The sequence below is a fragment of the Mus musculus genome, chromosome 10 (assembly GCF_000001635.26).
Source record: "Mus musculus strain C57BL/6J chromosome 10, GRCm38.p6 C57BL/6J".
Classification (NCBI taxonomy): Eukaryota; Metazoa; Chordata; class Mammalia; order Rodentia; family Muridae; genus Mus; species Mus musculus.
In genome coordinates, this window is record NC_000076.6 from 53730388 (window position 1) to 53753143 (window position 22756).

Below are 22756 nucleotides of genomic sequence, written 5' to 3' on the forward strand. Positions count from 1 at the left end.
CACCCACATAGCTGCTCACAACCCTGTTATTCCAATTCCAGGGGATCTGATGCCTTCTTCTGACCTCTGTGGGCTCCCATACAAATGCAGTGCATGTACATAACCATAAAAATTAAATAAAACATATATAAGCAATATAAAGACTTTTAAAAGAAAATGAAGTTTGATTATCCTGAATGTTGTTATTAACCACTATAAGTACTTGGGAAAATAAAATACTACGACGAATGCATTCAATCTCCTTGAGTCTCAAAAGCTGAGTAGGTCAGATCTGGTTAGAACTTAGTGTGTGGGTGTGTGTTGGGGTGGGGATCCTTAAACCTGGTGCCATCTAGATTACAGCTTAGACCTTTCAGAAGAAGATCACTTAAAATCAGACAAGCTCATCATGAAATTTCGTTAGCGCTTCTTCCTCAAAATCTTAAAGTGCTCAGCTGTGTCCTCTCCACGCTATGTGCTAGAGCATCATCAGAAGCAAGAGAGAGCAAACAGAAAGACAATGGACGAAGTAACAATGTAAGCAGCCTAGAGGTGAAGCAAACTGTAGTCTCTATTTGATATGAGACAAGAAACATCTGTCACATGACCTCACTGCCATAAGATCCCACAGTCAGTCAGCCAAGGACTCCGGCTGAACTCCCTAAATGTGTGAGGCAAAATAAATCCTTCCTTAATTGGTCCTGTCTTGTATTTTGTCACAGGGATCAGAAAATCTGACTGATAGAGCTATCCAAACGTTTATATTTGTATGCCAACCCAGACCTTCCCCACACAATGATGCTTTAGTTGCAACACAGATGGCTGCTGGCCTTTTGAGGGTGGAGCCTGCGTTTCCTTCACTTTTGCAGCAGGTACTTCATCAATTGCTGCACGCTTCACAGTTAGAATGAAAGAGGGAGAAATTAAAAGACAGAGGTGACAAAAGGAGGTGACAAGTAAGGTAGATGACAAAAAGATGAAGGGAACGACATAAAGCACATAACAAAGCACCGAAAAGCAACAAACACAACAAAACTCACCTGTACTATCAACAAATGCCTACACAACCCCATGCGTGTGGTTATTATAGTTTAAGGAGCAGAGGAAAATGTCTGTGAATAGTTTGAGGAAAGATGGAGTTCTTAGAGTCTGTAGTGTGGGATAATGTAGCAGAGTGTGCGCATAAGCAGCCCTGGGACTCAACCCCAGGAATTCTACTGACAAATGGCAAATGAGGATAGGTTTACAGGTTATGACTTTTTACTACAAGACACCGCCTACCCAAGAAATGTATGAAAACAAGCAGTGGCCAGTGCAAGAAGAGCATGGTACCCAGAGAGAAAGCCGGGCATAATTTCAAAGTAAAGAGTGTTCAGCCAACAGATGTGGCTGCAGAGACATTTGTTGACATAAAATCAGAGTTATAGGAAGTGATTACAAAATCCTGATAGGATTATCATACTTTGCTGCTAGAGTTGGGAGTGTATACGTACTCTGAATAATGGCTGGCCAGTATCTAGTGGCTATACCAACAAAAATTTTAATGTTGGTACAAACGTATAGAAAAATGCTTACATACAATTAGTGAAAGGAACATAGTAGGTATTTAGAAAAGACAAGACATAGCTGCATAAGTCTAGGTATGGAGCCAGCTCCCTGCATCTGAAGCTCAGGCCCAGCAAGGCAGAAGGAAACAGAAATGAATGGAATAGAAGTCTTTAAGAAACAACTAGGTCCTCCAGGTTTGAACACAGAAAACTGTGGCATTTGCACAGGATTTGAATGCAACGGAGAAGAAACACCATAGCCTTTGTACTTTACAAGTGTACGGTGCTGAGAAAGTTATTTTAAGCATCTCTACATCTCAGGATTTTCCTGCCCGGTGGAGAGAAATATCATCTGCTTTAAGAAGCTATAATGAGAAGATGGAGTTGAGTAGGGACAGGCTGTAGATTTCAGATGTTTCTTCATTCAGCTCTAGGGCTGGGAGCAAACACAGGGCAAACTCTGCTCTGAGAAGAGAGAAGGGAGCACTGAGCAGCAAGAGGTGGTGGAAGCCAAGAAGCACGAGGTAGCAGAAAGCACTGCAATGGAAGATGGAAAAGTGCCAGGGGCATCAGACACCACTGGAATCCAGAAGTTCAGTAGTTCATAGACACACTTCAGTGCCTTCGGGAATCTAAAAGTGGACACTCGTGACCGACCCAAGTGAAATCAGGATGATCTAAACAACCTGCACTGCTCCACAAAGGGCAGCGGGATCTGGAACGCAGTAGTAGATTTTTCCCAGTGAAGGATAGACCAAGGCCAGGCAGACTCCACTGCACACAAAGAGGGTATCCGACAAGCTGAAAGGCAGTGGCACCAACATAGTCAACAAAGCAAGCACACCAGAATAACTGCTCAAATCTCAACAGAAACCCTGAAGGCCAGAGGGCAGGGAATGCTGTATTTCAAGCACTGGGAAAACAAATTCATTGCCAACATGAATGTGTCTAGAAAAGATATCCATTAGAAGTAGTGAAGTAATAAAGATATTCTAAGATAAGAATAAAGTATAAACTAAAGGAATCTGTGGCCACTAGGTCAGTGTTATAGAAGTTACAAAGAGACAGAAGAAAAGTCCAAATCTCAGTAGCAACCCCCCCCCCCCAAAAAAAACCCAATAAATCTATAGGAGAGGAGATTTTTAAAAATGAGCATTAGGAAAGAACATTAATGCAAAACTTTCAGATGAACAAAAAAGAGAGAAGAGAGGACAAAGTATTCAAAGCAACAATATGATGAAAGTTAAGGATGCCTATTAATACTAGCTCTGAGTTTAAATGGTGTTAATTCTCCAATTAAAAATAACAGAGGGCCTGGAGAGGTGGCTCGGTTCTAAGAGCACTGGCTGCTCTTCCAGAGGGACCCAGATTGAATTCCCAGCACCCACATGTCTGCTTAGAACCATCTCAAACTCCATTTCCAGAAGATGGGATGCCCTCTTCTGGCCTTAGGAACACAAAGCTCACAAGTGGGACAGACTACTTGTGACATCAACAGACTAACAGACCGAGTGTTTTAAAAACGAAACCCAACTACTTGATATCTACAAGAAACTCAACTCATCCCTGGCATACACAAACTAAAACAGAAAGGCAGGAAAATGATATTCAAAACACAGACTCTGAAAGCATGAAGGATAAACTATATCCACAAATAGCAAGCAGACCTCCTGACAATATTAATAAGAGATTATTAAAGCTACTACATATTAATTAGGGGACTAATTACTTAGAAGAGATGTGGAGTGTATAATGCACTAAGTGTAGGAATGTCTTAGTCCACAAAATAAACACCATTGGACATATGGGGACACATAGACCCTAAAAAATTATAATAGTGGCTTTACCATACTCCACCAACAGACAGACTAAGTCAAGAAATCAACAAGGACCTATTAGTGTTCAACAATACTCTGAATCAAATGTGCCTAACAGGCTTCTACAGAGTCCAACAAATGAAGAGAAACACTGTTCTCACAAGTTCATGTAATCTTGAACAGAATAAAACATATATTAGACAATAAAGCAGGTCTTATTTAACAAATATTAAAGAAAAAATCATGAATTTACCATATTACAGTGAAATGGAAAAGAAATGAGAACGCAAATAGGCAATAGTAATTTTCTTTTCAATGCTCAATGGGTGACTAAAGTATCTAAGGGGAAACATTTAAACTTCTAGAATGAAATAAAAATGAAAGCCTAACATACCAGAACCCATGGAACATATTGAAGATGGTTCTAAAGGGAAGAGGGTAATGCAGACTGTAAGTTCCTACACTTAAGAAAACAGGAGGTCTCAAATAAATGGTTTAATAACAATGGTTGGTAAAGTCATAAAAAAAACGAGAAAAAAGAAAACTCAAAACCAATATAAAAGACAAGAGATACTAAATGATAGACCTCCATTTAATGAATCAAGATTAAAAGACTAATAAAAAAGACTATTGATACGAATTAGTTCTTTGAAAATATAAACAAGATTACTATTACTAAACAAACCAAATGCAAATTAATAACATTAGAGACAAGAATGATATACTGGCTAGTTTTGTGTCAACTTGACACAGCTGGAGTTACCACAGAGAAAGGAGCTTCAGTTGAGGAAATGCCTCCATGAGATACAACTGTAAGGCATTTTCTCAATTAGTGATCAAGGGGGAAAGGCCCCTTGTGGGTGGGACCATCTCTGGGCTGGCTGTCTTGGATTCTATAAGAGAGCAGGCTGAGCAAGCCAGAAGAGGCAAGCTAGTAAGGAACATTCCTCCATGGCCTCTGCATCAGCTCCTGCTTCCTGATCTGCCTGAGTTCCAGGTCCTGACTTCCTTTGGTGATGAACAGCAGCATGGAAGTGTAAGCTGAATAAACTCTTTCCTCCCCAGCTTGCTTCTTGGTCATGATGTTTGTGCAGGAATAGAGACCCTGACTAAAACAAATGGAGACATTACAACAGAGACCACTGAGATCTGAAGGATCATTAGGTATTGTTTTGAAAATATATACTCTGGTGCTAGAAGAAATGGAGATTTTTAAACACATATGGTCCACCTAAATAAACCAAGATGTTATGAACAACCTAGACAAATCTATGATAAGCAAAATGACAGAGTAATAAAACGTCTCCCAGTAAAACAACAGCACAGGACTAGATGTATTCTATTAACCTTCACTAGGTCAATGAGGCATGAAGTGTTGCTACACCTCTAAGTCCTCCATATCATAGAAGGAAACAATGTTCCAGATTCATTCTATGATTCATTTTCTTAATATCAAAACCTCATGAGGACTCAGTAAAAAAGGAAAACTATAGACAAATATCATTGATGAACATAGATGCAAAATCCCTCAGTGAAACAGTCGCAAACTAAATTTCCAACATATTGAAAGGACCACACAAAATGGTTAGAGTGCCCTAACTCTAGGGATGCTAGCTGGCAGAGCTGGCTCAACATAATCAGGTCAATTAAGTCTAATCCTGGATGTAAACGAAGCAAGCAAGGAAGGACAAGCCACATAATCATTCCAATAGATGAGCAAAGTCTGTCACAGAAATCCATCGCTCCTCATGCAACAAAATCCCTGAAAAAACAAGGACCTGAAGGATCATAACAAAGGCTGAAGATGGCAAACGTGGAGCCAGCTTCAGACTGACCGGAAAATACCTTAAAGGATTTCATCTAAAGTAAGTTGCAAAAGGAAGATGTCCACTTACAACTTAACAAAGTGTTTATTTTAGCATAGCTTGAGGGTATAATTCATGACATCATGGGAGGCTTGGCAGGCGGCAGGAGCATGAGACAGATGGTCAGAGTCGCTATGCTCAGGAGGGAGACAGACAGATAAATGCTGCTGGTTATTTGTGTTCTCCTTTTTATTCACTCTAGGACCCCAACCCATGAGACAGAGCCTCCCCACTCAAAATCCTTCCTGCCCTGTTCAACAGAATTGGAAGTACTCTCATGGACCCACCCAGAGAGGTGTTGCCAGGGTTTCACTCAAGGTTACAATAAAGATAACTCTCCCAGGAAGAAATCATTTGCAGGTGACATAAGCCTACTTAGGAAGCCCTGAAGACCACCAGCGAAAGGCCACTAGCTTTTTATAAATAGACTTAGAAAAGTGATGAGATACAGATCAACACGCAAAAATACGTAGGAATTTTTGTACATGAGGAATGAGAAAGAAATCAAGAAAGCAAGTTCATTTACAATAGTTCCAAAAAAGCTAGGGACAAACTTAAACAAGGAGATAGAAGACAGACGTTAAGATGAAAACTTTAAACACCAAAGAAAGACATGGAAGAGGGGTACAGAAAATAGAAAGACGCCCATGTTCACGCTGTAGCCAGGCTGGCCTTAAGTGTAGTCGTCCTCACCTTTCCCAAGGGCAACTATAGCTACGCCTCACAAGGCTGAACTCAATATTTTTAGTATGACCAAATGTGTACAAGTTTTCTGTCAATAGTTTCATCAAAGTAGAAGGAGGTTTACTCTAATAATTCCAGTTAAATATACCACAGTCTTGCTTTAAAGCTTTAGCTTGCTTCATTAGCATTTGTTCAATACCTATAATGTTTTGAGCTGTTTTCCACCATTTACAGAATTTTGAGCATCTATGGCTGGAGATACGGCCCAGCTTAAGAACAAGTACAAGTAGCTTACAACTGTCCTAACTGCAGCTCCAGGAGAGCCAATGATTCTGATCTCGGGGGGCAACAGCAGCTTAAACCATTAGAAAACTCTCTAAAAATAAGGTTGGCCCCTTTCCAGGAATTTTTTGTCCAGCACGAAGGGACAAAAAGCAAAGCAGACCCCTAACAATACATAATTAAAAACAATAAAAGAATATTATTTAAAAAAAAAAACCCTGACTACTTAAGATGTTGCACTCGTGCCACACATTCTGCTTCATGCAGCCCGATGACTGTGGAATGTGCTGAATAAGCTAAATTCCAGTGTCCGTCCCCATTACCTGGGTCTTCCCACCACCCCCGAGACTGTCATCCCAACCCGCCCTTATTATATCCTTTAGAATCCAAGGCAGCACTTGAATCATAATCATCCAAACAAGGTGAACCTACTAAGTACAAACTCAGAGTCCCTTCCTGCCACACCCCTTACTGAAGCAGATCTCCGAGGTTTCCTCACCACAAGCTGCTCTCCCATGGCACCTAACTCATCACGGATCTGCAAGAGACTTACGTGGGCATTCGCCTAGCTGCCTTGTAGAAGGCCAACATGCCAGTGAGACAAGTGGGCTCAAATCCTAACTCCAAAGCCTGGCCCAGAGCAAGTCACTGAAACTCTCTAACACCCAGTTTCCCTGTGGCATCCAGTAGCAACCCCATAGGACAAGACAGACATGGGGTCCGATTTAACACAGCTTTATCACTCAATCTGCATCATCCCAATACCTTCCAGGGATTACCATCATGTGTCACAGTGGTCCCTTAGACACACACACACACACACACACACACACACAGTTTATTAATTTAATATTACCCTCTGAATTAGTTACTTTGCTATTGCTATAATCAGATATCATGACCAAGGCAAATTATAGAAGAAAGAATTTATTTGGCTTATGGTTCCAGAGGGCTAAGTGTTCAGTTAAAACTGAGAATAGTGGCAGCCACCCTGGCAGGAACAACTGAGAGCCCCCACCTTGGAACACAAGCAGGAAGCAGAGAAAGTCACCTGGAATGGCATTTGGCTTTGAATCCTCAAAGCCCACCCCCAGTGGCATACTTCTCCAACAAGACCACACCTCCTAAACATCCTCCTCACACAGTGCCACCAACTGGGACCAAGAATTCAAGCCTTAGAGCCCATGGTGGTGGTGGTGGGGCATTCTCACTCTGACCACCACAGCCTCACTTCCCAACACAGTTCCTAAGGCCACACAGCCGTGGCAAAGCTTCTGCGCTGTGTTTGTCTTTTACATCAACAGTTATTTATTTATGTGTGTCACTGTGATGAGGGCGCATGCCACAGTGTACACGTGGAGACTGGAGGACAAATCCTGCAGGGACTTGGTTTTCTTCTTCAACCACATGGCTCACACCCAGATCATCAGGTTTCACAGCAAGTGTCTGTACCCTCTGAGCCATCTCCCTGACCCTTACTCTGTGTTTTGAAATAAATTATATGTTGTGTCCTTTTCTCTGAAGTAGGACAATATGACAGATCAAGATACAATTAGCATGCAAGTAGCAGGTCTGAATGGAATTTTGTAGCATACTTCTGACTGTAGCACGGGCCAGGTGGCTGGCAACTCACACAAATCATGACTACCATTACCTCCTGGAGCCCTTCTATTCTTCTCATCACCAAGGGTTTGAGGAAATGACAAGAGCCATAGTCGCAATAACAGGGGAGTATTTAGAGTGGTAAGAAGAAAGCGATACAGTCACACAGACCCATAAATCCGGCTGAGAGCCAGAGCCAGGGCTAAGTAGATGCAGAAGTCTGCCTGTTTTCAGATATAGCCAATCTTTCACACCGATGGAGCTCCAACTTATGATCTTACCCAACTGCTAAAATATGTACCTAACTCTAAACCTAAGACTCAGAGTATGTTAGCTAAGCTCCATTTGGACAAGAATTATACAGCAAGCTCAGTGTTCGCTGATCTAGTGATGCGCAATGTGTTTCAGGCAGACCTGTTTAAAGGCACTGTGTGCCGACCTGTTGAGGACGTGAGAGACCAGGAGTTGTCACCAAGCTGGTTCTGATTTGCCAGAGAAAACAGAACATGGAATGTGACCTGCTTTGAATAATGAGAACTGACCGGATTTTCGTTACTCCTCAGCCTTTGCTTCTAGCTATGGTTTTCAACGATGGGAGACATCCCTCCATCCAAGAGACCACGGGCAAAACAAAACACACTTTGGATTAGAGACAGTGTTGGCAGAGGCTAAGCCCGGGGCGGATGGGGTGGGGAGGAGGACTAGAGTGCACAGAATTTGACATTTATTGACCGCCTCGTGCCTCATAAATTATCTCATCTGACCTTTGCAATAACTTTGCACAGTAGGCTCTGTTAATGTCAATTTACAATGAGGTTCAGAGAGGTGAAAATGTTTCCGAGGAAGCTGTAACTCACAATCCTGTAGATGTAAGGAAGCCACGGCTCTAATTGGCCGGTGAACATTGCTGCAGCTCTCCCGGGGGCTTCTGATTGGCTCGTGAACACTGCTGCAGCTCTGCTGGGGTGCCACTCTGGCCCCCATACAGATATGCTAACTCCCAGGTTTCCTGAACTCTCTCCCTCCATTCCTTCTTTCTACTCCCTGTCTAAATACACCAAGGAGATTTGTAACCCCCGAATGGAATGCACAAATCTGGGCACCAAAGCCTTATTAAGGAAGTGTTTAAGAAACAGTTTCTTTGTCTGACCAGAGCATTAATATAACTTTCCACTTCAAATAGAAAAAGTTGTCTATAGTAAGGTAGTAGTATAAGTAGGATTCTCAATTTATTCATAAATGTTATGATTATGTGATGATCAGTATTTTATTTTCTCTATCAAATTATATGTGTGTGTGTGTTTGTGTGTGTCCCAAATATGGTAGTAACAGAAATAAGTAATTAAAAGCACTTAGCTTAGTGTTTATGGAGAAACTGAATTTCCCAAATACAGCTAAGGCTGAAGTCCCCACCTCGGGTGCCATGGTTGCTTCTCCATCTCCCATGAGCACTACAGAGCTTTGAGACTCCACGTATATATCAAAGTTTCAGAAGCAGGAGGAACAGGACACACACACACGTACGCATCCAACTTGACTTCTCATCCAATTTTGTTCCATTTGTGGTAGGAAGGATGACATTCTTAAGTGCATAAGCTCAAGGTCTAAGAATGACAGCTGTCTGTTGATGCAGTTTAGCAGTAACTAAGAAAATATTTTCTACAATATTGGCTTTGGTTTCAGATGTTTTAATTATACCAAAACACTGACTACAGCTGGCAATCTCCCATGTGCAAAGGTTAGCAATTCCAAAATTCACTATCAGATAAGAAGAGATCGGCTGTGGTTTTCCAGGACAAGGTGAAGATCTTTATCTTCTGAACAGTGAGATCCGAAATACTCCCAAATCCCCACATTTTTTTCTTTGTTTATATTTCCCCATATGGAGTCTCACTATTATCCAAGCTGGTCTCAAACTCATGAGCTCAAGCCATCCTCTAGCCAAACCTTCTCTCATAACTCAGCCTACAGGCAAATGCTGTGCCCCTACTCTTAAAAGCTTTGTAAACATTGTCAAGCAACTCAAACATTTTGAATTTTGGAGCACCCTGGACTTTTTGAGGTAGGAATGCTCTCTGCCAGTAAAATCTACACAAATATGTACAAATAAAAATCTTGGAAATCTGAAACACTTCTATTTCAAGCATTTTGGATAAGAGTTACTCAATGTGTATTATTTCAAAGACCCACTTGGTTACCAGGTAATCTAAAAGAGTTACTATAGCTTCAATGGGCTTAAAACAGAAAATGAACCAGATGGCAACATACCCTCCACCAAGCTATCATTTTATAACATTGTTTTCCATTTTTAATGCTAAATTCAGTTAGCAAATGTTCCCTGCAGGTGTCTACCTCCAAAAGGGCCTACTGTGTACCAACTGTGACAGTTAATGTCCTTCATAGTCACAAAGGATCTGTAGGACCTTTGCCAGCCAGCATCTAACTAGGTATTGAAGACCAAGGTTCCTCTTCATGCCCAGGTCACATGGAAGAGATCCAAACTTTCCAGAGATGCTCATCATTTTAGAATTTAGAGTCCAGCAGCTGACATCATTCAATTCAACCGGTTACTATAATACATGAAACATACATATATATGTAGATGGAACAACTGAATCTGGACCATTCACTCCATTTCTTGAGGTATTGCTAGGAAGAGGCAGATGGAAGGTTTTATAAGCAAATGGAACAAAGGAATAAAGCGTTGAAGGCAGGAGGTTTTCCCGCTTATAGCCTTCAAGGAATTGTGTCTAAGAAACGACACAGTTAAGCAACATCCAAAAACCAAACAAAAAGTAAAACAAAAAAACATTCAAAAGACTTCAGTAGTAATATCCACACCAAGCAAGACAATCTCTCAGTCAACTCAGTTAACAACATTATAAGTCTGCAATTTAGTCATTGTCAATAAAAAACACAAAAATAATATGTTTACCTAATATAGAGGAAGGTAGTGGGGGAGGGGTCCAGGTATGTTGTTCCTCAGGCACCAGGCCTTTTTCCTTTCTTTTCCTTTTTCTTCTTCTTTCTTTTTTTTCCTTTTTTCTTTTCTTTTTTCGTTTCTTTCTCTTTTTTTGAGATAAGGTCTCCCATTGGCCCTAGAACTCTAGTCTGGCTGACCAGTGAGCCTCGGGGATCCACCTATGCACCTCTCTTTGCCTTTCTGGTTCTGGGATTACAAGCATATAATACCATGCCTGGCTTTTTTTTTTTTTTTTAAACATACGTTCTGGGCTTGAACTTGGATATGATAATTGCATAGCAAGTGTTTTATCAACTGAGCTATCTCCACAGCCGAAGTCTAAAGAATTAGTACAGTATGGTTAAGAAGAAGATTGGTTTCAATATTATCAAATATCTGTTGATTTGGATGGTATGTAAAATGTTGCTCCAATAATAGACATAAGAACTGTGACCTCCCAGATGAAAAAAAACTGGAAATCTGCATCTGATGGGGATGGGGAGGTGGGGTGCATCCCCAGGACATGACAGAGACCTGGGATAAGGAAGGCTTCCAAGACTCAATGGAGAGTTAGCTTAGCTGTGACTCACAGCATTGGGGATAAGGAACTTGAAGAGGCCACCTCCTGTAGCCAGCCAGAAACCTCAGTGGAGCAATAGGGACACTAACCCACCTACGAAACTTTCAACCCAAAATATATCTTGTCTACAAGAAATGCAGGCAAGGGGGATAGAGCAGAGACTGAGGGAATGGCCAGCCAATAACTGGCCCAACTTGAGACACATCCCATGGGCAAGCACCAATTTCTGACACTATTAATGATACTCTGCTATGCTTGCAGACAGGAGTCTAGCATGGCTGTCCTCTGAGAAGCTCCACTCAGTAGCTGACCCAGAGGGATGCAAAGACCCACAGCCAAACAGTGATTGGAGCTTGGGGACTCTTATAGAAGAGTTGGGGAGAGGATTATAAGCCTGGAAGGAGATAGAAACTCCACAGGAAGATCAACAGAGTCAACTAACCTGGACACTTGGGGCTCTCAGAGATGGAACCACCAACCAAAGAACATACACAGGCTGAACCAAACCCTCCACACCCTGCCGCATATATGTAGCAGATGTGCAGCTCGGTCTTCATGTCTGTCCCAAACACCTGGAGCAGGGCTGTCCTAAAAGCTATTGCCTGTAAGTGGGATATGTCCTTCTAACTGAGCGCCTTGTCTGTCCTCAGTGGGACAGGATGTGCTTAGTCCCACAGAGACTTGATGGGGGGATAACCAGGGGGAGGCTTCCACCCCCTCAGAGGAGAAGGGGAGGGGGATGGGAGGAAGGACTGTAGGAGGGGTTAACTGGGAGGAGGGGCAGTGAACAGAATGTAAAGTGAATAAATTAAAAACAAAACAAACAAACCAACCAAAAAACAGAAACAAAAAAACCAAAATAACCTGTGACCTCTTAAGTAAAACTGGAAATAGGGAAAACTTGGGGGGGGGGGGAAGACTTGTAAATTCAGCTACCCACACAGAACAATCTGAATTTAAGTCCTGACAGTCAATATAAGTGTCCCATAATTTCAGATCCTCAACCTCTGTGTCTGTACATGAGTGGTTTAAGCCAGCTAGAGTCTAAAATTTTGTCCCGAGTTTCCTTTGACTATATAAAGGCAGTCCTATCCTTCCTATGCCCCTTTTAAAATGAGGGCAGGGGTTGGGCAATTCATAGGATATTGTGGTTTTACATTTGTTTGTTTTTATTTTTGAAACAGGGACTTGTTATATAGAGCACAGACTGGTCTGGAACTCACTATGTAACTAAAGATAGCCTCACACTCATCTTGATCCTCCTGCCTTAGCTCCCACATGCTACGATTACAGAACCCCACTAACTATAGCTATCTGGATATCATGGTTTTGTGCACATTAGTAAAATCACAGAAATTAATCCACTCAGCTATGACTAGTCTATTATGTCCATGCTACTGCACAAGACAATAGGAGAGGTGCAGTGCAACATGGGAAATATGAGTAGAAGATTATGTCCACGCTGTCGCACAAGACAATGGCAGAGCTGCAGTGTAACATGGGAGAAAGAAGGGGGCTGCATTTGGCGTGTGCTAGCATTGAGCTGAAACAGCCAGATGTTTATGGCATGAGGCTACTTACAGTAGGAGCTTAGAAACCCAAACTAGACAGTATTATGCAGCCGCATCTAATTCTTAAAAACAGAGAGTATGATTGTAACTGGAGTAACTGCAAAGAGCAGGAGAGTAAAGGGGGCCATTGTGTGGGGGAGGGGGTAAAGGGGGCCATTGTGTGGGGGAGGGGAAGCAGAAAGAGGAAAAAGCAAGTACAAGGGACCCAAAGGGGGAAATAGGAAAATGGGGAGAGTTTTAATTAGGGAGGGAGATAATACAGAAGGAACAGAGGGTAATAGCAGAAAGAATGTCTGAAAAAGTCATAAGGAATTATATTACTGTGTGTCTACATAATATATCTATAATGCATATGAGTCTGTGCATACATATACATTCATACATATACTTACCAACATAAAAATATGTACATATATATGTATATACATACATACACATACACACATATTTACATATATAGTTTAAATAAAATCTTCCCATTTAGGCATACATACATAGTGTAAATAAAATCTTCCCACCTAGGCTGACATTGCTTCCCCCCAAGAGCCAGAGACAATCTAACAAAAGCCCCAACACTAGGCAGGAGGAGGCCTCTTTGCAGGGTTGCATATAAGATTCCCAAAACATTTTAAACTACTTCGGTTACCCTCAGTTACCTCCCAAAGGTGGAAGGTACATCCCTACTGCTGAAGACACCATGTACTTTGGACACAGCACCCAGAGGACCTGAGCTGGGTCTGGCTCGAAAGCCTCTTCCCTGGTACCAGAAGGCTGCATGCAACCTTCCCACAGAGGGAAGGAAGCTTCCCACATAGTCTCGCCCAGCTATGGTGCCTTTGAGCCACAACAATGCCCAGCAAGGCACAATAACGCTTAAGGCACAGTAGCGGTGCACTTGCCTCAATGCTGACCAACAACTTTCTAATTGGACTTGAGACTAACTCAGCACGAGGGAAATCATGCCTAGCACTGAAAACCTAGCCAACAGCTCGGTGCAAGTGAAGTCATGGATCTTGGAGGAGAACCCTTTATTTAACCAGCATAGTCCCTAGCTGCTTTCTAAGTATTTGTCCTTATGCCCATGGATAAGTGTAGTTTTTGCCCTTCATCAAGGAGCCTTTACTTTGCCACAGAGAGCATGACTGGAAGCCACAACCAATCAAAATGCAGAGTTGTGGGTCCCAGTCTTAACTGATAGGTCTATAAAACAACTCCTGTAGCTATGGCCCAGGGTCATTGCAGAAGAGAGGGTGGAAACACTGTTAAGTACGGGAGGAGCAGGAAGTTTGTGGTGGGATTGTGTTTGCTATAAATGTCCAAGAAGCTACAACCTTAAGTCTCACCAACAATAACTAGCTAAATATGACCTAAGCAAGGATGACTTCAATCCATAAAACAGAAAAGCTCAGGTGGCCGGGACCCTCGACAAAGACCTACATGCAGTTAAGGGATCGGGAGACCGGGAGGAACACTCTCCAAGAGAAGAGGGCCCGAACTGGTTAAGCCACAGGCAAGAGCAAGGGTACCTGTGGGAAGGCCTGGAGAGAGGAAGGGGAAAGTGAAATGATGCAATTATATTATAATCGGAAAAATAAATAATAAAATCAGTTTATCTATGAAGAGAAGATGAGTCTGCTTGAAATGTTTACCAGCGTTCACATTGCGTAAATGCGTTTTTGTTTGGAATGTTGGAAAACAGTTCCAAACGATATTAAAACTTTTAAAACGAATGTTCGCTATGAAACCAGCAAATCAATTGCATTCTGAAATGACAATGTTAAACTGTAGACAACTAGCTTATTTTTTTCTTATATGAAAATTAAGTTCAATAGCCCTTATCAATAGTTTAATAACTATTGTTTATATACTATATTGTTTATGAACTGTCAGTGCTCATTTAAACAGCTGAGACTATTTTAACTCAGCTAACCCAGGAAGACAGCGGATGTAATTCTCAAAAGTACTGACTTTTTCTACTTTGCAATAAAATTCCTTTCATATTACCAACTCCTCAACAGATACTCAGTAACCTTGATATCCTGTGAAATGTTTTCATTTTAAAGCTATGGGAAATAAAAGATACGGTTCCTAAAGCCAAACTACCGACAGTCAAACAAGGGGAATGAGTACGGTCATAAACGTGATGACCACTAGTGACAAATTTGCATCACTAATTATCAAGTAAGGAATAAAGGGGGCAGCACATCCTACAAACCTTCAGAGTAAGGAAGTCCCAATGGGCCAGACTGGTCGGAGGGCAGCGCCAGGTGCAAAGGCCACAGCTCCGTACTGCAAGGAACAGGCATGATGCTAAAGACCAAACAGAAAGCTTTTTCTCAGGCTCATAGTCTACCACCTGCAAGTCATAACTATAAGTGATGCGTGGGATGAGGTGTACCAAAAGCTCAATTGCCTGAAGAGGTACAAGCTAAATAGCAAGAGAGTAAAACAGAAGTTTCTACTCAGAGCCAAAGACAGTAAAGCAGCATTCTGAAGCAGGTGGCCAAAGAAAGCACTCTTTCAAATGCCAAAAGGAAGAAGACTGAAAGTTAAATGGGGCTGAGGTAGGATACCCCCTAGGCTAGCTGCTGTAACAAACAGCTTTGTGGAGAGCCCAGAATGGGTCTGGTGTTCCTTACAGAGAAGGGTCTCAGCAAAGATGCCTCTCCCACACTGAAGCTGAGAAGACAGCTTTGAGGGGAACACTTAGAGAGCTTGACACTTCACACCTCAAGCACTGTGACAAACATGGACCTGGCACCTGATCCATCCCCTTAAAGCATCAACAGGATGAGAAGCAGCACACACACACACACACACACACACACACACACACACACACACACACTCATGCACGCATGCACGCATGCACGCACACAGGAGTAAAACCACACACACAGCCCAGATGTGAGTCCTACAGGCAAGAGACATAGCAAGCTGGGAATGGAGTCACATGGGTCCAGCCAAGGGTCATTATCTGGAGCTTGAAGAGACCATAACAAACTCAAGATAAAGGTAGCGCCAGCCCCAGGAGGCTGAGGAGTAACTAGCAACCAGTCAGAACTTCGATGCCTTGTTTATTACCAGGGAAGGTAGAGTGCTCAACTCAGGCAACTGAGGCCGGGAGGTGGGGACCCACAGGTGAGGACTGAGCTGTAACTGCCCGTCAAACCTATGAAAGCACTGCGTTAGACTCCAGGGAACTTCTTAGCTGCTCCCTCCGCTCTGTGTCCTTCCTTGTATCACTTCACAAGGGTCGGAAAGCGGGGCTGCTGAGACAATGAAAGGAGAGCAGAAACCAGGCCAGAAGCCCAAAAGCCCATGAAATCCCTTCCCCGGTTGCCTCCCTTCCCCACCGCAAGAGGCAGGGCCTCTTCAGAGGGTCGGCTGAGTACAGGAAGCTTTGCCTGCACATCTGCCCAGGAGATTGTCTGGTTTGCACTGGACATATTGATAAATCCGAGACTTCGATTACCTATTACCTTGAGAATAATCTATATTGTCTAAGGATAACTAGAAAAATCAAGTCCATTCATAGCAGAAAAATGTTCCAGTCCTAAGAAGGAAATTTAAAGGGAGGGAAGGTTGGAGGGGGTGGGCGATGTTAAAATGTTGTTTCACAAGGCTGCTTCATGGTTGCATCTCCAAGCTCTGCTTTTTACATAAGACTCTAAGCAGTCAACAGAGGGGCAAGTACAGAATTGGAGCCTTACAAATTAGAATAGAATCCATTCGGCCTCTTCCTTGCCTTGAAATTAGCCACTAACGATTTTAGAAACATGCCACAACACAGGAATCAACTACCAATTCAGCACTCATTTGCAACTCTTGACATAAACGACCTAAATACTCCTGACTTACAAGCAGAGATTGTTCTGCCCACCCCCCTCCCCACCAACACCCTGTGTATAAAAAGGGCACTAGGAACTGCTATTCTCCATGAAAAGGCTGCTCTCCTGGGTTCTTGGGAACAGAATCTGAGTAAATATCACGCACTGAGTATTTTCATTAGTTACAGATATGCTGAACTGAGGGTTATGGCTCAGGGGCAGAGTGCTTGCTTAGCATTCACAAGGCTCTGGGCGTGATCCCAGACACCAAAGGGAAAGAGGAATCAAATAAGCCTCACCAAGTACATTCTACAGTAATGAGCATCCCTCTCTACCTTATCAGAGATAGTCAAGTCTCTAAAACATGCCTTGCAAAACCATACCGCAAATCAGGATATGAAATCTTGAAACTGCTATTCAATAGATATTTTAATAGAGCAGAGTGGGAAACACTCAAAATAAATGCAGTATGGATGGGGTTATAAGCCCAGAACTCAGGAGTCACTGTTACTCTGAGGCTAATCTGAGTTTCGTAGTGAGATCCTGTCCTTAAAAAAAATATTAAGTTAAAACAAAATACTTTAAACTTTTTAAAGTATCTAACCCATTTTTCCTTAATACTTTAAGAAATATATAATAAGTATTTCCAGTGACACTTGTAATTAAGAGATGCCACATGCCATTACAACTCCCTATGAATCCTACTGTTATTCCTATTGTTACACGTAGGAGAGTAAGGCTCAGGGTTAATGACTTGCTCCAGGTCAACAACTTTCCAACTCACGACAGTGTGTGAAATCAGCCGTGCATGCTCTTAATCATGCAGTTTCTCAAATGCTGAAGAGTCCATTTGATTCTTTGGTTGTTGTTGGAGTTGTTGGTTGTTATTGCTGTTGGTGGTGGTGGTGTGTGTGTTGTGTGTACACTCACACACGTGTATATGTATAGAGGCCAGAGATGATACCAGGTGTCTTCCTCAATCACCCTCCATCTTACTCTCCCTCAACCTGGAGTTTGCTGCCTTAGTTAAACTAGCTGTCTAGCAAGCCACAGGGATCCCTGTGTTTCCTGCTCCCCAAGCTCTGGGATTCAAAATGTATGCTACAGCCCCCAGATTTTTTTTTTAATGTGGGTTCTCGGGATCAAACACGGGTCCTTAAGTTTTCATGGGCAAGCACTTTATCAACAGCGCTCTTCTTTAACCCCAAATTCCTACTCCACTGGTTATTTCAAAATAACAATAAGTTATTTTGAAACAAAAGCCAAAAGTCAAGTTCCAACCATAGTTCTATTTAAAGTTGCCTCCTACCGATATGAACTCTTTAGTAAACTCTTTACGAAAATCTCAGGCAGCAGCTACAATGGAACATCTACCTTCTACCGATATAAACTCATTAGTAAACTCTTTATGAAAATCTCAGGCAGCAGATACAATGGAACATCTACCTTCTGACAATCCTTTTATATGGACATTCATGATGTAAGGTTTATGGCATACTATTTACAAATAAGCATATGCAACGACAGAGTTTGACAATTTCTAAGGTGATAAATAAGGGAAGCAGCTTTTTAAGGTTTGTGAGACAGACTGAAATGGATCTGTTATTAGACTGCTTCATTGCCAGGTTGTATCTTACGAAATATAAAGGCCAGTGGTAGGGGCGGGGTAAGCCTTAGGCATTTCAGTAAAACTCACGGCAATCATCCCTCACCAACATGACTCCTAACTATCCCTCCCAGGGAACACTTGGTGATGTCTGTAGAGTTGTCCATTGTCACTTCTAAGTGCAGGGCAGAGGCATGTGCAACTTGCACCCACAGTTGGCAAGGATGCTATTAAGTAGCTCTGTGCCACACAGGACAGCCCTCTAATAGGAAACTAACCAATCTAAAATGTCAACTGTGTTACACCAAAAGTCTACTACCAGGAATTAAATGTCTGCAGCCCTTCCAAGCCAACAGGGGGGTTAGATACAGTAACTACAAACAGGAAATCAGAGTGTGGGCAACCCTCAGCAGTAACAGAAGCCCTGAGCCAGCAGCACCTGGCTCATTATATTTGAGAGAAAGATACTATCATCCTCTTAATATCCCACCTGAGCCAGCCGGGCTGAATTGCTTTTACTGAAGGGGGAAAAAAAAAAAGGACAGGAAATTGAATGTGTGAATAGAAAGGGGTAAAGTTTACTGAAGAAAACCAGCTTTTATTAAATACAGAGGCCCATGTCTAACCTACGGAGTGTTAGTCACAGGAGTCTCAGGGAGTTACAATCTAAAATAAGAACACAGATGTGGACATGGTGCAAGAAAAACCCAGAAGAAATAACAACCCATGAGCCTCGCTGTGGCTACCTGCATTCTGAAGATGAAACACCACCTGGGAGTCTGGACTTTCAGCCTCATCCATGTAAATGCTCTGATAACATGTGGCTACCACAGTTTACATCCCTTCCATTCTGGGTTTCAGGACCCTTCACAAAAGCAAACGGTACCAACTGAACGTGCAGCATCTCTTAGGATGGTGCTTAGAACAAAGACAGACAATCCAAAAAGGAAGAAAACTAACTCCACAAATTGTCGTGTTGCTCAGCATGGGGTGAGTCTTGATCACGTGGTTTTTGTTGTTTTCATCATGTGTCTCTATGCATCCCTTCACTCATTCCCGTTATCTTTGAATCCTCGATCGATCACATCCTCCTCCCCCGTCTCTTCACTCCCTTTTCACAAGTGTGCCCCCCTCCTCTCTTTAAACTCCAGGGAAACTGTATGATGGAGTTGAGCCAGATCTCAAGAGATTATCGAGCAGTGACCCTCAAGCCCACCTTCCTCTTCAACACTGCAACAGTCCTAGGGAACCTGGTCCCCATGTGTGACTTCCAGAAACCCTAGATCAGTCCCACACAGGGTGAGCCTGCTGGGTAAGAGCTACACAGAACCAACCCTTATGATCAGTATTCAGTATTTTACTAAATTCGAAAAAGGACTCATTAACGGGCATACACCACCCTGAACTATGCTTGGAAAACTGTGCAGGTGATGTGCAGGTCTTCTGATAAGATGGGGCATTTACTAAATGCAAACGCGGTGTGATTCATCTAATAAACCTTATTTGACATCTTGTGAGGGTAAGTAAGGAATGACTCATTAAATCCCTTAAAATGGCACGCAAGGTATGTTTTACCCTCCTACAGTCCTCGGAATAACCTCGGGAAGTTTATCCTCTCATTAACTGTGTAACCAGTAGCCTGACACCGATTAACTCCGAGGATCCCGGGTCATATTAGGTAAACCGGTACAGTACTTCACCGAGTACTGTAGCGCGGTGCTTCGTGCAGCCCTTGGCAGAGGCACCTGAGCAACAGGAAAAGTCCATTACTCCTGTGGAACCCAGAAAGTAAGCCCTCATGTGCTCTGTGCAGGTTTACCCCTAGTCGGTTGGTTATGGAGTGCAAGCCCTGGAAATCCCGCGGTGCAGTGTGCGGTGTGCGGTGTAGCTCAAGTTAGGTGGCTAGCGTTCCACCCAAGTTTGGAGGGACCAGGAGGCAACTCTGGCTGTTGCTTCTCTTAGGAGCCCCCTCCTGAACCCCGAGCCCCAGCACCCCATACCTTGGTGAGCTGGGCGATCTTCTTGCTCATTTTCAGGTGCATGTCCTGGCTGTAGTCCATGTTGTGCCCTGCCAGCTGAGCGGCAGCTGGGGAGGTCGCGAATTTGGCCGGCCCGGACGTGGAGCTACCGTAATAGTGATGTTGCCAGCTCATGCCCGGGGTCGCCATCTTCCCGGCAGACCCCAGCCGGGGCACCTGTCCCTGCGCGCGGGGCGAGGCCGGCGCGGCGACGACACGGGACAGGCGACAGCCCGGGCGACCGCTTGCCGACCCGCCGGCCCGTGCCCTCCAGTCCCGCAGCCAGCAGCCCCCTGCCCGCCCGCAACAGCCGCGTCCCCCTGCCTCGGCTTGGCGACGTCGCGGCTAGCGTCCCGCAAGAAGCGGCCACCGGGCCCCGAGACTCCGCGGCCGCCGGGGCTGCGGAGGGAGGCGGAGACGGGGCGGGCTGCAGCGGCGGGAGGCGGGTCCGGGGACGCGGGAGCCGCCGAGCGCCGTTACCAGGACGCGCGGCTCGGGGGCTCAGCGAGCGCGCGAGGGTGGCCACGTCATTTCCCCGCAGCCAAGCTCCGCCCCGCAGCTCCCCGCCCCGCAGTCCTCCAGTTTGCAGCTTCTCAGCCCGCAGCCAAGCTCCGCCCCGCATCCTTCCAACCCGCAACCTCCAACCTGCAGCTCCTCAACCCGCAGCCAAACTCTCATCCTCAACCCTCCAGCCCATAGCTCCGCGTCCCTGCAACCGGCAAATCTGCGACCCCGCAATCTGCAGCCCTGAACCCCTCGGCCCTCCAGCCGCCAGCACTTGTCCTCCACACTCCCATAGCTACACAGCGATTGAGCCCCACACTAGGCGCCCTGCCTCACGGAGGCCTCTCACAGTCGCACAAGGCCTTACAACCTTGCAGCCTGAGAGTTCCCACTGCATCCAGCAGCACTGTCTCACTTTTCACCGCGCAGACCCACAGCTGCCAGCTCCTTAACACACCCATTTCCCACAGTCTGCACCCTTTGGCTATTACCCTGTGCCTGAGTGTGCAATCTAGTTTTTAAAAGAATCGTCCAAAGAAGATAAAAAATTGATGGTGACCTTCGTTTAGCAACAAGCAGCGGGAAGCTCGACAGAGCCTCTCTGCATGTACTTTTTGTGTGCAGGCCCAGCCACAGCCGACATAGGATCTTAAGGCCAAGCATCTCTACACTAGAGAAGTGGTGGTGAAATAGAGGGAGATCCGATCCGTAATCCTACACGTGATTGGTCTTCCCAAACTCATCCAAACTCAAGCATTTCAGGGTCATACTGACCTAATGTGTGCCAGGCTAGAATGAAGCGATGCCAAGGGCCTATGTTTGGAGGACCATACCTCTACAATCAGCTGCACCCAATTCTCGGTGGGATGAAGCCTGGAATAATTAAATATGAAAATGTAATTGGCTAGATATTAGAATAGGACTGGGATATAGAGGGAAGAACCCAACAGGGAAACAAGATATCTGCCCTTAAATATTGGGGCTGTATCAAGATTTGGCATTATGCGTACTTTTTCCACCTTGCTAAATATATTACTTTATACTGATCTTTTTCTTAGCACCTCTGCCTTTCTAGGTAAAACGACTTAAAAACAACAAATAAAAACTTGTATCCTGTGTTGAGGTGGGGTCCTTTTAGGTGATGGTAATACAAACTCTGTAGGATTATACTTATATTTCAAAAAATACATTCTCCATACGGTTTTGCACAACTGAGCTCCTCCACTTCATGTGTTTCCTCTTTAACATGCAAGGAGCCATCACATGAAATTGAATGTGCTAGCAAATTGAATGGGGGCAGGGGGGGGGAATGAACTAACAAAGTATCTGAATGTGGCAAAAACTAAACAAGATGCAGATTGACTAGGATTCTAAAACATTTCCAGATCTGTTAAAATTCCAGAAGGAAAGATCAAACAAGATAACGTCTTCTGCCCCATACAAGGCACTCAGTACTTCAGTAGTAGACCTTCCAGAAATAGAATTCAGTTCTAGCATTCTGCATGGGGGAGGCAATGAGGAATGTGTGTGCATTTTCTGCTCCCTTAAGCACTAATTAAATAAGATAAAGAGAATTAGAAACTGTATAAACTGGTGGCACAACAGCTCCATGATGTGGTTAAGGGAAGGTTTTCATTTTAGATATTAGAGAACAGCCAGAGATATCTTGAAGAGTCCAGAGCAGGCAGAGGAAGTAGACTGAACATGGCCAGGGTTATCTGCAAGAAAGGAAAGACTAGCAGGAGATAAAGAATAGAGAGAACATAGTGAAAGAAGCAGGAATAGAGTGTTGAGAGAGGGAAAACAAAGCAACGGTTATATGGAGAGCTGGTAGCTGGGGAGGGAAGCCTGTGGGCTGTTGGGAGTTTGGGGTAGGGGAGGAGAGAGAGGGGTTGTGATGCTAGCATGG

At 43.8% G+C, this 22756-nt stretch overlaps 1 protein-coding gene across 22 annotated transcripts in view; it reads right to left on the bottom strand.

The window, feature by feature from the left end:
* The window catches only part of Fam184a (family with sequence similarity 184, member A), a 118243-nt gene extending 97353 nt beyond the window's left edge, over nucleotides 1-20890 (bottom strand). For 5 of the 22 annotated variants that reach the window (XM_030245347.1, XM_006512897.4, XM_006512896.4 and 2 more), the window contains exon 1: nucleotides 20326-20890. In XM_030245347.1, coding sequence (XP_030101207.1) covers nucleotides 20326-20493 — 168 coding nt within the window. In that variant the 5' untranslated portion in view covers nucleotides 20494-20890. The remainder of the gene's footprint in view (nucleotides 1-20325) is intronic. The other 17 variants (XM_017314134.2, XM_006512893.4, XM_006512889.4 and 14 more) reach the window with 7 other exon arrangements.
* Between the last annotated feature and the right edge of the window lie 1866 nt (nucleotides 20891-22756).